Genomic DNA, 14010 nt, shown 5'->3' on the forward strand with positions numbered 1-14010 from the left:
CTTATCTTTTTTAATCCTGTGAATTTCAATATACTGGTTTGTGCATGCAGACACTGCCTTCATCCTTTGTTCACTTAGAAAATGCTGCCCTAAAACCTTTTACAAATATCTCTTGTAGAACAACTCATTTCTCAAGCTATTTATTAAAGGGAAGAGGAATTAAATGCATAGCAGATATGTAGTTTTAAAAAAACTGTTTTTGAGAGACACGGTCTTGCTATGTTGCCCAGGCTGGTCTCAAACTCCTGGCCTCAAACAATCCTCTCACATCAGCCTCCCATGTAGTTGGGATTACAGATATGAGCCACTATACGTGGCTATTTAGGCTAATCCCCACTTTGGGCATTTTAAGTTTATTAATGGGTCATGAGCCATCTTAGGAAACTCAGAAATCCAATATCCTTGATTACTTGCTTGCTTCTTCCAGTAGTGGGTGGACATTCACGTTTTCATCTGCCCACAAAAGAAATCTGATAGTTGAAAAAGTAAGAATATAATCATGATTATTGATATAATATAATCATGATTAAAAAAAACCTACCTGCTCTACCCCAGTGAGCATGTCTCATTGGCTTGTGCCCTCATCAAAGACAGGAACAAGAGGCATGAGGTAGAAGAGTTGGAAAGTGTATGGAGAGACATGTAATCATGCACCACTAACAACATTTTGGTCAATGATAGACTGTGTATACAGTAGTGGTCCCATAAAATTATAATGGAGCTGCCCTATACAGGTGTACCATATTTTATCTTTTATACCATATTTTTCCATACCTTTTCTATATTTAGATATGTTCAGAAACACAAGTACTTACCATTGTGTTACAACTGACTACAGTATTAATTACAGTAACATGCCCTACAGGTTTGTAGCCTAGGAGCAACAGGCTCTACCATATAGCCTAGATGACTATATATGACAAGAGGCAGACATTTGGGTGATGCCAGAGCTTCTAACTCCTCAAAACATGACCAAAGGTTGAGCCCCATGAATAGGATTAGTGCCCTTTTAAAAGAGGCTAGAGGGAGCTTGTTCACCCCTTCTGCCATGTGAGGACACAGCAAGAAGGCACCATCTGTGAAGCAGAGAGCCCTCATTAGACACCAAAATCTGCCGCCACCTTGATCTTGGACTTTGCAGCCTCCGGAACTGTGAGAAATAAATTTCTGTTGTTTATAAACTACCCAGTATAAGGTATTTTGTTATAGCAGTCGGAAAGGACTAAGAGACATTTAATGGACAGATGTCTGTCTCTCCTTTTTTACCCTAATTCAAGTTTTCACCATCCCCTTCCTCCTCCTTGCATACCAGTGGATACTCTCCAAATCATGGCTCTCTATCTGAGGGTTAGATTTGAGTCGGGGAAGGAATTAACATTTTTGCAGTGGTGTTTCTTTTTCGGTATGAAAAATCTCAAGAAATGAAAAGCACAACTGTAAAGCTCATAAACCTTAAGTTTAGGGTAGTGTTTCCACATAGCTGCAGCTGGACTGCTCAGAAGGGTCAAAAGGAGGCAACCCCTTTCTAGAGGCTGCAAGTCGCTGCTTCTGCAGGGTCAGCAGTGGTGAAATCTGTGAGATGTGGGGCATGGTGGTGGAGGGGGAGACACTTTCTGAGTCACTTGAGAAGTAGATCACTTTAAACTGCTGGAGGGCTGGGCTCATGGAAGGAAGTGACCACCCATGCATAGCTCCATTCCCAGTTTCTTTTACTAAGAAGACAAGACAAAAGACAAAGAATAGGTAAAACAGGATGTAAAGTTTATATACAAGAATATAATGTTTATCTGAAATATTTACAGTGTTGGTTAAAGCAATATTTTTACAACTTTTAAAGGTAAACTACTATGTATATTACAGGTAAGCTACAATGGGTTTAATTTGCAAAAGTTAAGTAAGAAATGTTTTAAACAAGGCTTAAAGTACTCGTCAATTATAACATTTATCTTTTGCCTTTTACTTGAAGAAATCATGCTATAGAAATGGTTAATGTGCTTTTAATAAATGGAAGCACTGTAGCTGGAATGTGATACATGATAAGTTCCCATTGAGGGTATAAAATGATGAATTGTTGTAAGACTTAGACACTGAGTCTCAGTCTGGAGCTGATGAAGATGTTGAGATAACAGCCAGCTTTATCTCAACAGGGTTTGTGACCCACAAGTTTGGGCCACAGAGAAAATTGAAGCAATTTGCATGTTGTGACAACCTCAGTGGGAAGTGAAAATCAGCTGACTCAAAACAACAAACAACAACAACCAGACCCAAGTCACAGTTGCACCTATTCAAAACTAGCTTTAAAGTGAGCTATTTTTAAACTTCATAAAAATATTCATGATTTTATTAGTTTGAATATTTCTACAAGATTCGGGTGGGCTTTTCCTTTATGTGAAAACAGCTATCCACTCCTGTGGCCTCCTGGGGCCTTATAACTCAGGAAATGCTGGGGATGCAAACGTGCAAAAGGCAGGGGGAAGCTGCCCAGGCTGAGGCTGGAGCAGCTGGGAGTGTGCTTGGGAAACGGGAGCTGAGATCCCGGAGCAGAAATGGTCAGCCGTGCTCTGGAGCAGGCCTTTCGGAGCCATCAGGATGCCGGGACTAGCACTGCAGCTTGCGGATGCTGCGGGAGATGCGCTTGAACTCTCTCTGCCCCTTCTGCCACCGCTTCACCGAGGTGATCACCAGCTCCCCACCCTGTTTCTGTCCCATGACCAGATAGGGCGCGTTGATGTCGTTCATCTCCTCACAGGTGCACTGCAAGCTGTCTTTGAGCCACAGCACCGATTTCTTCAGGTCCCTTTCGGACACACCGTTCAGCTTGTAAATGGTCTTGCTCTTGGTCTCCAGGATGATTTTGGTATCTCGGTTGATGTAGGTTATCTCCTTCACTTTTATTTTCAGTGCTATGAGAGAAGGCAGAGTCATGCCAGTTATAATGAGGGAATACAGTATATCTCCCCCTATTCTGCCTACTCGTGTGACTTGGCCTGGATGAGGAAAGAGAGGCTTCCTAGAGCTAATGGGACCCTCAGAGGCTGCAGATCAGGGGTTGGGAGCTAGGGGCAGCAGGTGGCTCCACTGCTAAAGCCTCAAAGCATTTGCGAGGCACTTTGTTTCCAATCAGCCATTTTTTCAAAACTCTTTCTCTTTGCGGGACTCAATTAACTTTTCTTCTCCTTTCCTCACCACCCTTGTGTTTGTAAGAAAGTTGCATGTGGTGCGTGCTCTCCACAACAAATGACTTCCTCTGTTGGAAACTTAAGCATGAAAAGAAATGCCTGACTTTTAGGTGAAATATGATCCCTCTGTGGCCGTAAAGTTTAAACTCAATTTATTATGCAGGAGGTTTTTGGACAAACCTGTAAGGAAACTGTGTCACATAATCATTGTTTTCTAAAGAACAGATTACAGGGAAGGAGAATTGATCTTACAGCTGCATTTGATTTGGTAAAGTAGGAGAAAAAATATGCAAGTCTCTTTCTAACAGCACAACATGTTTAGTCATAAAAGTGTTTTTCTGAAGACCTCATCCTTATATGCTCTCATTTGCCTGTCCAAGGCCAAGGCATTTACAGATCATATATGTACTGTTTCCAAAATGTATATGTAGACTCATTAGAATGCAAAGACAAAAGTAAGTGGTTTACTGTAAAGGACACGTTTTATAGTCATGAACAGTATGCTCTGGGAAAGAAAGCCCTACAAACGTGTATGCTGGAATTAAATTTCAAGACTCCATGAAAGCAGGAAAAGAATAGAATTTGAAGGTTAGAAGGGATCATCCCATTAAAATCGCTTGTTAATACACAAAGAATCTTAAATCCAGAGAAGTTTAGTGACTTGCATGAGGTCACCCAGTTTAGGTTGTTTCCTAGAACTCCGGTTGCCAAACCTCCTCCTGTAATACCACTGTGGTGTCTTGAGGCAATGACAATGTTTTTGTAGTGGCTGCTGCATAAACTTGCCCAGCTGCAATGTGTCCTAAGACCCTGGGTGCCCCTGACAGCTATTCTGTATAGATGATGTGTAAGTATGACTTCCTGACTTTGATGGAGTTTAATCTATGTTTAAATTAGTAATAGAGGAAGATTTTTCTGTGTTGCGTACAACTGTTTTTGAGATTCTCTTTTTCTTTTTTCAAATATCAGAATGGGAATTTGATTGAGTATGGCTTTCTAGTCAACCAGGAAATTATAGAAGCTCTATCAGGTAAATCAAACATGCTATGACTTGGCCAACCATGGTTTTGTCTGGTATGATATGCATCTGAACTGTGGTACTGAGTTCTCAGTTTTTGAGACTCAAGTCGTGGAGTAAGCCATACTTGTGGAAATGTTTCATGCTCTTGTGTCCTCTGCATTGGGAGTAGGGTGTTGGATAGACCTCACCATTGTGGGAGAAATGGACTGATTACACTTTACCTGGGAGCCTTGTCTGTAGTACAGATAGGGCATATATAAGATTTCACCTGGCCAAATGAAACATTCTCAAGCTCCAAACATCAGAAAAAACCATCACTTTTAACCAGGAGGAAGATTTATTAGTCGTCTTTGTCTAGCTCTCAAATAACTAATTTTGCAAATGTTTATCATGAGAAAACATTAGGGATTTTCTCCTTGGATTTTCAGCTAGGCCCAAACAGAGAGAACTGAATCCCCCACATAAACTTTCCTGTCCTGGAGGATGTGACTGAGGATGCAGAATGTGATAGGAGGCAGAGGTGATGATACTTTCTGGTCCTACAATAGGTTGTATATATAGGAAGGTAGTTCTGAACCATCTTTTATTCACCAGTAGTTGCACCATTGAATTTCCCTTGTACTTCAGGAGCACAGTAGGGAAGAGGTGATGCTTTCCCAGAGTAGTCAAGTCAAATAAATCAGATTTCTATGCTTGTTCCTCCTACTCTTCCATTATTCACAAAGAACAGAGGCAAGATGGAATAGTGCTTGTAAACCAACAATCTTATGATGCAGTTCTTAAAATTCTGCTTCATTATCCCTCTATGGGTCAAAAAGAGTGAAGAAATAGAAAAAAAAGCTTGTGAGGTATCTATGCATGTGATACCTTAAATGTGATAACTTCTGTGTTGTTTTGAAAGGCTTTCTCTCTGTAAGGAGACAGCACACTAAGGCACACAGGCATCCATGTTTTGGCTCATGTCTTGACAGGGCATGCTTTGAAAGGGGGTCTTCTGTAAGGTCAGCCACAAAGCAAGCAAGTAATAGGTGTGTGTATGTGTTTCCCAAAGCCAATTGTTATGGAGCTCCACAGTGTTAACAATCAACTTTTCATGGAAGTCAGGAAGGATCTGTTTTATGTGCAGTGCAAAGGATATAAACTGCCAGAAGAACATGATATTTTATAGGCTTTTTAATAGAAATTTTATAAAATGATATTTTTCTATCTTGCCCTTAATGAAGTGATGTAGCATGGAGGCTGAGAACTGTGTTTTGGTGAGGCTCTGGTGATTTGGAATTATCTGCTGCTAACATGCCTGGCCCTCGGCCAGTTTGAAGGTTGTGTACATTTGAAAACAGGCATATGAAACCCTGTCAGCCCCATTTGTGGCTCCTCCTGAGGGGAAAGTTTGCTAAGGACTTTGAGCTACCTCCCTTCTTTCTCCTTCCTCAGCAGTGTGTAGCCTTTCCCAACACTGGGACTATGGTGGTTCTGGGACCAGTCAGAGTTAAACCCAGGACACTTTCTGGAAGAGACCTGGAGCTGTCAAAGAGCAGGGATTGGATGGTTCCAAAGTTTTAGGGACCTGACTAGGCCTGAGATTTCTGGGATGGCAAGGTAAGGAGAGTGAGAGCTGGAGTGATTTCCCTGTCTCGAGGACTATGTTGAATATGTAGAAGTGTTAATATGGGTCTATTAGACTCCATTATTGATTGACAGAGCAGGGAACATATCTGCTTATGAGTAAGTTCAGCCTTGTGCCTGAATAAATACTTTTTAAAAAGGTACCAATAATTCCAACACACCAAAATGTACCTGCCCTTGGAAAAGGATAAAAGCAAGAATGCCTCTGGGTGAAGTTCCTGGTCATTCCCAACTCTGAATTTAGCATTGATCCTGTGTCTAGCTGGGCTCCTCTTCTGACCTGAGAGCCCTGAAGTCAGCAGATGAGGTGCTGGTGGAGTTCTATGTAGACAAAGTCCCAGCTCTCTTTCCCCTTATAATCCTGTCTTCAGGGGAGTGACTTGCAACTTATGGAACATATCACATGTGTTTTTTATTGTCCCCAAACACCATGTCATCTATCATGTATCTTGCTAAAGTAAATTTCTAAGCTTTTTTTTTTCTTTTTAAAACTATTTTCAAAACTGTGGCAAATGTGTCTAGACTTAGTCATACAAAATTCACAAAAACCTTTTAAAAGGGATTTTAAGATGGTGTTTTAAGGTTGTTAGGTGTTCCATGTTAGGTGTCTTCTCAGTAAGCCACTCTTCTTTTTCAATTTAAGGAACCCCTCCTCGACAAATTATTAATCAGTGCCTTGGATATATTCACTAATGGTAGAACACAGAGGAGCAAATCATTATGGGTTATAAAGAAAGTAAAAATATTTTTACTTGTGGCCAATTTAATGCCTTGAATCTGTTTGGCTGGGGCTAATATTTACACCTCCATCCCTGGTGCACATGTTAAGTAATCAAAAGAAAATAGAACTCGGGATTATGCCTGTTGGCAAAAAAAAAAAAAAAAAAAGGATTTAAAATGTGCCATTGGAAATTGATAATCTGAATAATTTTCATTATTTGATTATTGGCTTAACAGAACAATGAGTCTCACCTAACAAGATACAACTCAATGCTAGACAGTTACATAAGGAGGAAACTAGGATAGATCAAGTTAGATGATTTTGGGATACATGAGCTATAATGGTGTTTTACCCAACCTCTATCTAGCAACATCATAATGATTTGTACCTTGAAGTTTTACTGGTAAATAAAACTTCTGAATGTGAAATCTGTTGTTATTATTGTATTACTTACCAAAATCATTTTTACAAAGCGTTTCCATTATGTCGTTGTCATCATCATTTTTATTTTTGCAGGCTTCACATACCTTTGGAGCTAGAAATGTGAAAAACAGTCTTTAGTAAGTTTGCTTAAAAGAGAACAGCAGGTGGCATTTGTAAACAACTCAAAGGGACTTATCCAGGCAAAAGTAGCAATTGTCCTATTTAACCTCAGCTTCTGCCTCCTCTATAAAAGCAGGAACACTCATTCCTAAGAAAGTTCTCCCATGCTTCCCAATTTTTTTGGTGGGGGGGGGGTGGGTGGGAGCAAAATGAGAATGCCTATATGTTGTTGTGTTTAATAAATTATGACTCTCAAATAAAAAGGGAGTTGTGGGCAGAGTATACAAGTGTATGTAGTTATAGTTAACTGAGACAGGGTGCAGCTTTTCAGCTCATCCTCCCAACCTCTGGGAAATTCAGTCTAAAAAAGTTATTCCCAAGGCCTTTTGAAGGAGAAAGTACCCAAAGAACCAAAGATCCTTGAGGGGTTTGGGAAAACTGTTAACTAGAAAATATAGACAAAAGATTGTCTTTCTCAGCCACAGGACACCAGTGTAGCTGGCTCTACTCGGCAGAGCCCTGTATCTCAGGGGGGCCAAGTCTGGACTGGGAGGGGTGACTGGCTAGCGTTCCACATATGGGCTATTTCCACCTTGAAAACACATCTTACTAATTACAACAGCCTGCTCTAAGTGGTTCTGTGTCATCTTGTGCCTTCTGCCAAGCTTGTGCTTGAGTTAGGCAGCATTCATTTCATTGTTATCTGCAAGTTCCCTGGTACAGGTTCTTCTTGCCCTTCTGTGCCTGTTTCAAACTCTCAAAACAAACAAACAAATAAACAAACAAACCTGTTTCTGAAGCTAATCAAAGATGAAGCAAAATGGTTTAGTGGTCTGATCAAACCTAGGGATTGTATATTAGCCCAATTATCAGAAGACCTGCTAAAAGCTCTTCTAAGAGTCTGATTTCTTGGGAAAAGTAAAAAAAGAACAATTATATTGCCCTTCTCTCATTTATAAATGTGTTAATTATGTCTTTAAAATTTAGGTGAAATTAGATTTTCACTAATGTGAAATTTAATGTTCATAGAAAACGGTGTGACTTAATAGAAGCGTTATTTATCAAATTAGAAAAATCACAAAGATGGAATTTTGAAGAACGTAAACTTTTATTATGAAGGAGAACAGTGGCTTTTTGGAGAAATGTAAGATGCATAATGTTGCTGCTGATAGTGGGAAGAAATAAAAGCAACATACATAAAACTGCCCTTAAGTCCCCTCACCCAAACAAAATCAAACATTTCCAGTTAGGAGCTCTCAGAATGTATATAAAATGTTACTAACCCGTATTGGTTGGTCTATGGTACATGTTGGACAAATGTTTGAAAAATGCCAAACATTTGCAATAAATTAGAAATCTAACGAATAAAATGATTGCAAACTCATAGTCCCTGCCAGGAAAGATTGCTAAAAAACTTTGCATTTGCTTTAACTAATGATGTCTGTAGGAAAACTACTAGAGATTGAAAGGGAGAGGCTGCTGAAGCCCTGAAAGGGATTAGGAAGCTCCCTTTTCCAACCCAGGGGACCCAAATCAGCTCAGAGGCATTGTATATGTTTTCCTTTCAGAAAAAATAACGAGAGCCCATGAGGTTTTCATTGCTTTGATGGTTTTTGCACAGGAACTCTCCCTCCGTTTTCTAAAAACTTGGGAATCTCTTTTGCATGATTTTCTCCAGCTAATCAAAACCACTCTCCTAAGTTAAAAACTGATAGCAATAGAAAAGTGATTTCCAGAGATTCCCTTTATGCCCTCTTCCTCAAGTATCTGAGCAGTTACAACCAATGCTCAATTTTCCACACACTCCGTGCCAGTCCCGGTTTTATTTCCAATATATACATTGACAGAGGACAAAAAGACCCTTAAAAGGTTATCTACTTGTGCATCCTGGTTTTCCTTCCTGTTCGGGAAATGTTCCTGTGACTAGAATCCTGCCCAGTGGTAGGAAGGTGCAGAATGAGGCTGAGCGAGGGGCCTCTGGCCAGAATGCTCACCACCAACTCCTCCATGAAACACCACTTCCAACGCTCTGCGCGGCTCCAGTGCTAGCATCTTTAACAATAATCGTGTATCTTTTCTTTTTTAAACCGCCGTTCAGTTCTTCGTTTTATTTATTTATTTTTAAACTGCCCTTAAGTATAACCGGTACAACTCTGCGAGACTTGGGCGGCGTGGGAGGGGTGCCTCAAATGTGATACAGGCTTGTCGTGATGACAGACCAGGTCAGGAAGAACTTTTGCCCTTCCCGCTACTGGCACCCCAAGCAGGGATGCACTGGGATGCGTGGCAGGGGCGGGATCTCTTGGGAGCGTCTCAGCCGAGCAGGGAGTGGGGAAGCAAGAGGGAAGGCTTACCTTCCTCGGTGGCCGGCAGGAGGTGGTCGCTGCTAGCGAGGGGGATGCAGAGGTCGTTGTCCTGGGGGAAACGGTCGCACTCAAGCATGTCGGGCCAGGGGAAGCCGAAGGCGGACATGACCGGGGCGCAGCGGTCCTTCACCTGCACGCAGAGCGAGTGGCACGGCTGGATGGTCTCGTCTAGGTCATCGAGGCAGACGGGGGCGAAGAGCGAGCACAGGAACTTCTTGGTGTCCGGGTGGCACTGCTTCATGACCAGCGGGATCCAAGCGCCAGCCTGCTCCAGCACCTCCTTCATGGTCTCGTGTCCCAGCAGGTTGGGCAGCCGCATGTTCTGGTATTCGATGCCGTGGCACAGCTGCAGGTTGGCCGGGATGGGCTTGCAATTGCTGCGCTTGTAGGAGAAGTCCGGCTGGCCGAAGAGGAAGAGCCCGCGCGCCGAGCCCAGGCAGCAGTGCGAGGCGAGGAAGAGCAGCAGCAGCGAGCCAGGGCCCTGCAGCATCGTGGGCGCGCGACCCCGAGGGGGCAGAGGGAGCGCAGCCGGGGAAGGGCGAGGCGGCCGGAGTTCGAGCTTGTCCCGGGCCCGCTCTCTTCGCTGGGTGCGACTCGGGGGCCGGAAAAGCTGGCAGCCGGCGGCCGGGGAGCGGAGAAGCGGGACACCGGGAGGACCCCGCGGGCGAGGCAGTGCAAGCCCGCGCGCAGCTCCGGGGGCTCCGACCCGGGGGAGCAGAATGAGCCGCTGCTGAGGCACAGCCAGAGTTTTCTTGGCCTTTTTTATGTAAATCTGGAGGGGTGGGGGAGTAAGGGAGGAGCCAATGAAGAGTAATCCGAGGAGGGCTGGTCACTACTTTCTGGGTCTGGTTTTGCGTTGAGAATGCCCCTCATGCGCTTGCTGGAAGGGAATTCTGGCTGCGCCCCCTCCCTAGATGCCGCCGCGCTCCCGCCCTAGGATTTCTTTAAACAACAAACAGAGAAGCCTGGCCGCTGCGCCCCCACAGTGAGCGAGCAGGGCGCGGGCTGCGGGAGTGGGGGGCACGCAGGGCACCCCGCGAGCGGCCTCGCGGCCAGGTCCTGGCAGGAACGCGCCTCGCCCCGCGTGCCGCCGGGGCCCGGGCTTGTTTTGCCACAGTCCGAAGTTTCTGCTGGGTTGCCAGGCATGAGTGGGAGAGGGTGTGTGTGTGTGTGTGTGTGTGTGTGTGTGTGTGTGTGTTGGGGGTGGGGGGCTACGTCCCTGATAGCTCTGTGTGTGTGTGTGTGTGTGTGTGTGTGTGTGTTTTGGGGGTTGGGGGGCTGCGTCCCTGGTAGCCGCGGAGCCGGCAGCCCCTGGGCTCTTTGTGCCCTGTGATGGAGCCCCGGACCTGCCCGCCAGAGGCCGCCTCGGCGAACTTGGTTTTCCCTCGAATCTCCTGCCACCATTCAGCAGCCTGTCGGTGTGCTCCCCAATGTCCTAAAAAGAAATCAGAATTATAAATATATTCGTATGAGCAGAACTTTACATGGAAAACGAAATAACTAATAAAATGGGCTTGTTATTTTGTTGGAGTGAGTGCTTAGGAAGGGTTTTGTCGTTGTAGAAACGCCCCTACAAGAGTCTCACCAGTCACACAGGACTGCCCACCATTTCTTCGTTTTGGAGAAGAGATTTTTCCTTCTTAAATGAATGGCATGACTCAATGCTCAAAGGCATCACGGGCTCTAACACACAGCCGCCTTGCTGCTGTGCGCTCTGGAAAGCTGGAGTATGGGCCCCCAGGGCACTGTTTATAAAGACTGGTGGCCGGCACACAAGACGGGCACAAAAGATGGGCTGGCTGGGAAGGAGGGAGGTAGAGGAAGGAGTCCTGCCTAGAGATCCACGAGGGCTAGAATTAGCTCATTCATCCCATAGGTACCAGGGGGCACCATGCTGGGCGCTGGATGTGCAGAAATGAACAAACAGGCCGGCCTCTGCTCTCGTGGAGCCTGGGATCTAGAGTCTCTGACTGCAAACAGTAAGTTCACAGCTGTAAACCAGGAATAGGGTGCCAGGAAAGGGAAAGGGAACGTGTGTGTGTGCGCGTGCTCTGGGTTGGGGGGGGGTGGGCTCCTTTTGCCTAATTGTCCCTAGTCTCCCTATGGGGACAGGAGGCCTTCGCTCTCCTCAGCCTCTGTTTCCCGGTGGCTGTGAAGATCCAAAGAGATAATCCCCCGAAGGCGAAGTTCTTTCATATGTAAGGTGGGCGCATTGTTATTACTTCCCGACCACTTAAGAGCCATTCACAGGCTCAGACCCCGGCTTCCTAATTTCCCTCCTTCCGGAAGATGCATTGGCCTTGGCGGCTCCCAGGCCCAAGTTATCAGGCAGGCTTTGTGGTCCAGCTGCTTAGAGGAGCCGGGTAATGAATGAGTGGGTGGCAAAAGCCCACTCAGTGTTATCTGCTGACCGTAAACACGCCAGGAAAATCGCCATCTGGAGAGAGTGCACATTCTGAACTCCAAGAATTTGCGTCCCTAAGAGCCCAGCTTCCGGGTGCTCTGCTGGGGAAGGGCCCGGGGTAGGTGCAAAAGGCCTCTCTTTCCCCAAAATGGTCCAGGGCCTTTTTGTCTCTAACGAAAGCACTAAGAGGCCTGAAAGCCCCCTTCCCAACATAAACTACTTTGCAATGAAACCACAAAGGAAACAGAAGCACACCAAACGAAAGAGCTAATCAAGAGCCTGAGTTCTGAGAGATGCTACGACTTGGGCCTGGGAGTGGGATAAGGGCCCTCTCGCTTTCACGCCCCACCCCCACCCCCCGCCGGCCCCGGCCAACCCCTAAATCCCCAACGCCCTCCGCTGGGGTCACCTTCTCCCCGCAGAGCCCCTTGCTGGGAGTTCAAGGAGCTCGAAGGGGGTCTGGCTGGTTTGAGCCCCGCGCTGCTGCACGCCCGGGAGTGGCTGGGGGCCCCCGCGCTCCGCGCGCCTGCTACATTGTTTTGGGAGCCCTCGCTGCCTGGCTCGCCGGCAGGAGGCGCTGGGAGTCGCGCCTGAGTCTCCATCCCTGCCGTGCGCAGTGTCCACCTCTGGCCAGCTTGTTTGCCCGGCCCGCGGCGTCCCCTACGGCCCATCGCTGCTCCTCCCGGAACCCGCGCCACTTAGTCTCGTCCCGACCCTGCACTCACTGCTGCTGCCTTTCCCACCTCAAGTCGCGCTCCCTACTCCCTTCCTTCTGCTTTTGGGCCAAGACCGGTCCAGTTGATCACTGGGGAACAGGGCAATAACCTCCCGCGGAGGCTGGGACGCGGGCACGGAGCTCTGCCCATATGAGCAGCGCACGGACTGGGACACTGGATGACCAACCCAGCGCGCCTCCCCAGACTGGTCCCTGAGATGCTCACACGTGGCGCGGCCCCGCAGCGGCGCTTTGACGAAGCCGGACTCTTCTCTGCTGCCAGTTGACCTCAGTTCCACAGGCCTCCTTCGATCCTTGCAATTGATCAAAACCCACCAAAGGCTTTTATTTGTACCAATGGACCGTCCATGTTTACCCCCTCCCTGCCCATTTAGTCCCTGCCCGTTTTAGGCATGGAAAATCTATTGACCCAAGCCTAGGGTAAGTGATGGTGGATGCTCACTCCACTGGGCATCTTGCTTAAAGGGGGCTGCCCATAGGTCCCTGGAGAGGGGCTTGGTCCAGACCACACACAGAATGAACATCATCCCACCCCAATGCTGCAGGCCTACGGAAGGAAGAGCCTTGACCTCCCGTGCCCTGGGTTTGGCTCTGCTTCTCTGCTTGAGTGTTTCCTGTGCTCAGGGCACTGAAGAAGCTTGAGGCACAAAGAAAGCCCCTGGCAATCTCTCCAGAACAGTTTGGCTTCTTGTTTAAACCTGTGCTGGCTACAAGAGTTTCTGGACAGGCAAGACCTTCACTCTCACGTCCAGATTCTGTCCTGTCGGGGAGTCCGCTTGGCCTCCGCGAAGAGCTGGGAAAAGCGAGGCTCCCACCCCCACTCGCGAGTAGTAAAACGAAAGCGGATGGACCCTTATTTCTGAGGAGTGAGAGCGAGAAGAACGATGCGTGTAATATGCTAGTTCCTTAATTCACACAATCCAGCACCGGCTCCCGGATGATCATTTTGCACACAAGCAGTCACTGGGAAACTGAGGCACGGAGAGGTTAAGTAACGAACCGGGCCACACCGTAAGTGGTACAGCTGCTGACGTTACATGTGCCTCGGTGATGTGAAGTGACTACCGGGCTAGCCTTGGGGACCTGTCGCGACTTGTCTGGTGTCTCCAACCGCGTTGCCGCCTGGCTTTCAGCCGTGCGCTGGCCAGCCGGGCGGTTGACGTCACCTCTCCCCGGGTCAGTGCACCCAGGCCTTCCCTGCTCCGGGTGAGTATTTTTTCATGGCATTCAGCCATCTGGGGGCGCCATTTCCCAAAACAGAGATTGTCCCTTTGGGATTGCAAGTCAGGTTTCTTTACGCTGAGATCCTTTACATTTTTACTTGTAGGAAGGTTTTTTCGAGGGGTGGGGGGATGACATCATTCCTTCGTCTTTGGCCCTCCCTCTACCCGGCCCCACAACGAGGACGCCCCTG

The 14010-nt window shown here is 46.7% G+C and overlaps 1 protein-coding gene across 1 annotated transcript; it reads right to left on the reverse strand.

The window, feature by feature from the left end:
• Positions 1-2310: 2310 nt before the first annotated feature.
• On the reverse strand, positions 2311-10202 carry SFRP2 (secreted frizzled related protein 2). The gene is made up of 3 exons (XM_012508213.2): positions 9445-10202; positions 7002-7082; positions 2311-2903 (listed from the first exon to the last, which is right to left on the reverse strand). Exons 1-3 carry the CDS (start codon positions 9944-9946, stop codon positions 2599-2601), a joined length of 888 nt encoding a protein of 295 aa, XP_012363667.2. The 5' UTR covers positions 9947-10202; the 3' UTR covers positions 2311-2598.
• Positions 10203-14010: the final 3808 nt, after the last annotated feature.

Source organism: Nomascus leucogenys, chromosome 7b (genome assembly GCF_006542625.1).
Source record: "Nomascus leucogenys isolate Asia chromosome 7b, Asia_NLE_v1, whole genome shotgun sequence".
In the NCBI taxonomy this organism is placed as follows: domain Eukaryota; kingdom Metazoa; phylum Chordata; class Mammalia; order Primates; family Hylobatidae; genus Nomascus; species Nomascus leucogenys.

What these genes read in the sequence shown, in the direction of transcription:
- SFRP2 (XM_012508213.2), bottom strand. Translation starts at nt 9,946, where the DNA reads ATGCTGCAGGGCCCTGGCTCGCTGCTGCTGCTCTTCCTCGCCTCGCAC. An exon ending in CCTGCCGGCCACCGAGGAAG is followed by an intron (nt 7,083 to 9,444) that starts GTAAGCCTTCCC and finishes TCACATTTCTAG; the next exon opens with CTCCAAAGGTATGTGAAGCC. An exon ending in GCTTTGTAAAAATGATTTTG is followed by an intron (nt 2,904 to 7,001) that starts GTAAGTAATACA and finishes CTTCTCTCATAG; the next exon opens with CACTGAAAATAAAAGTGAAG.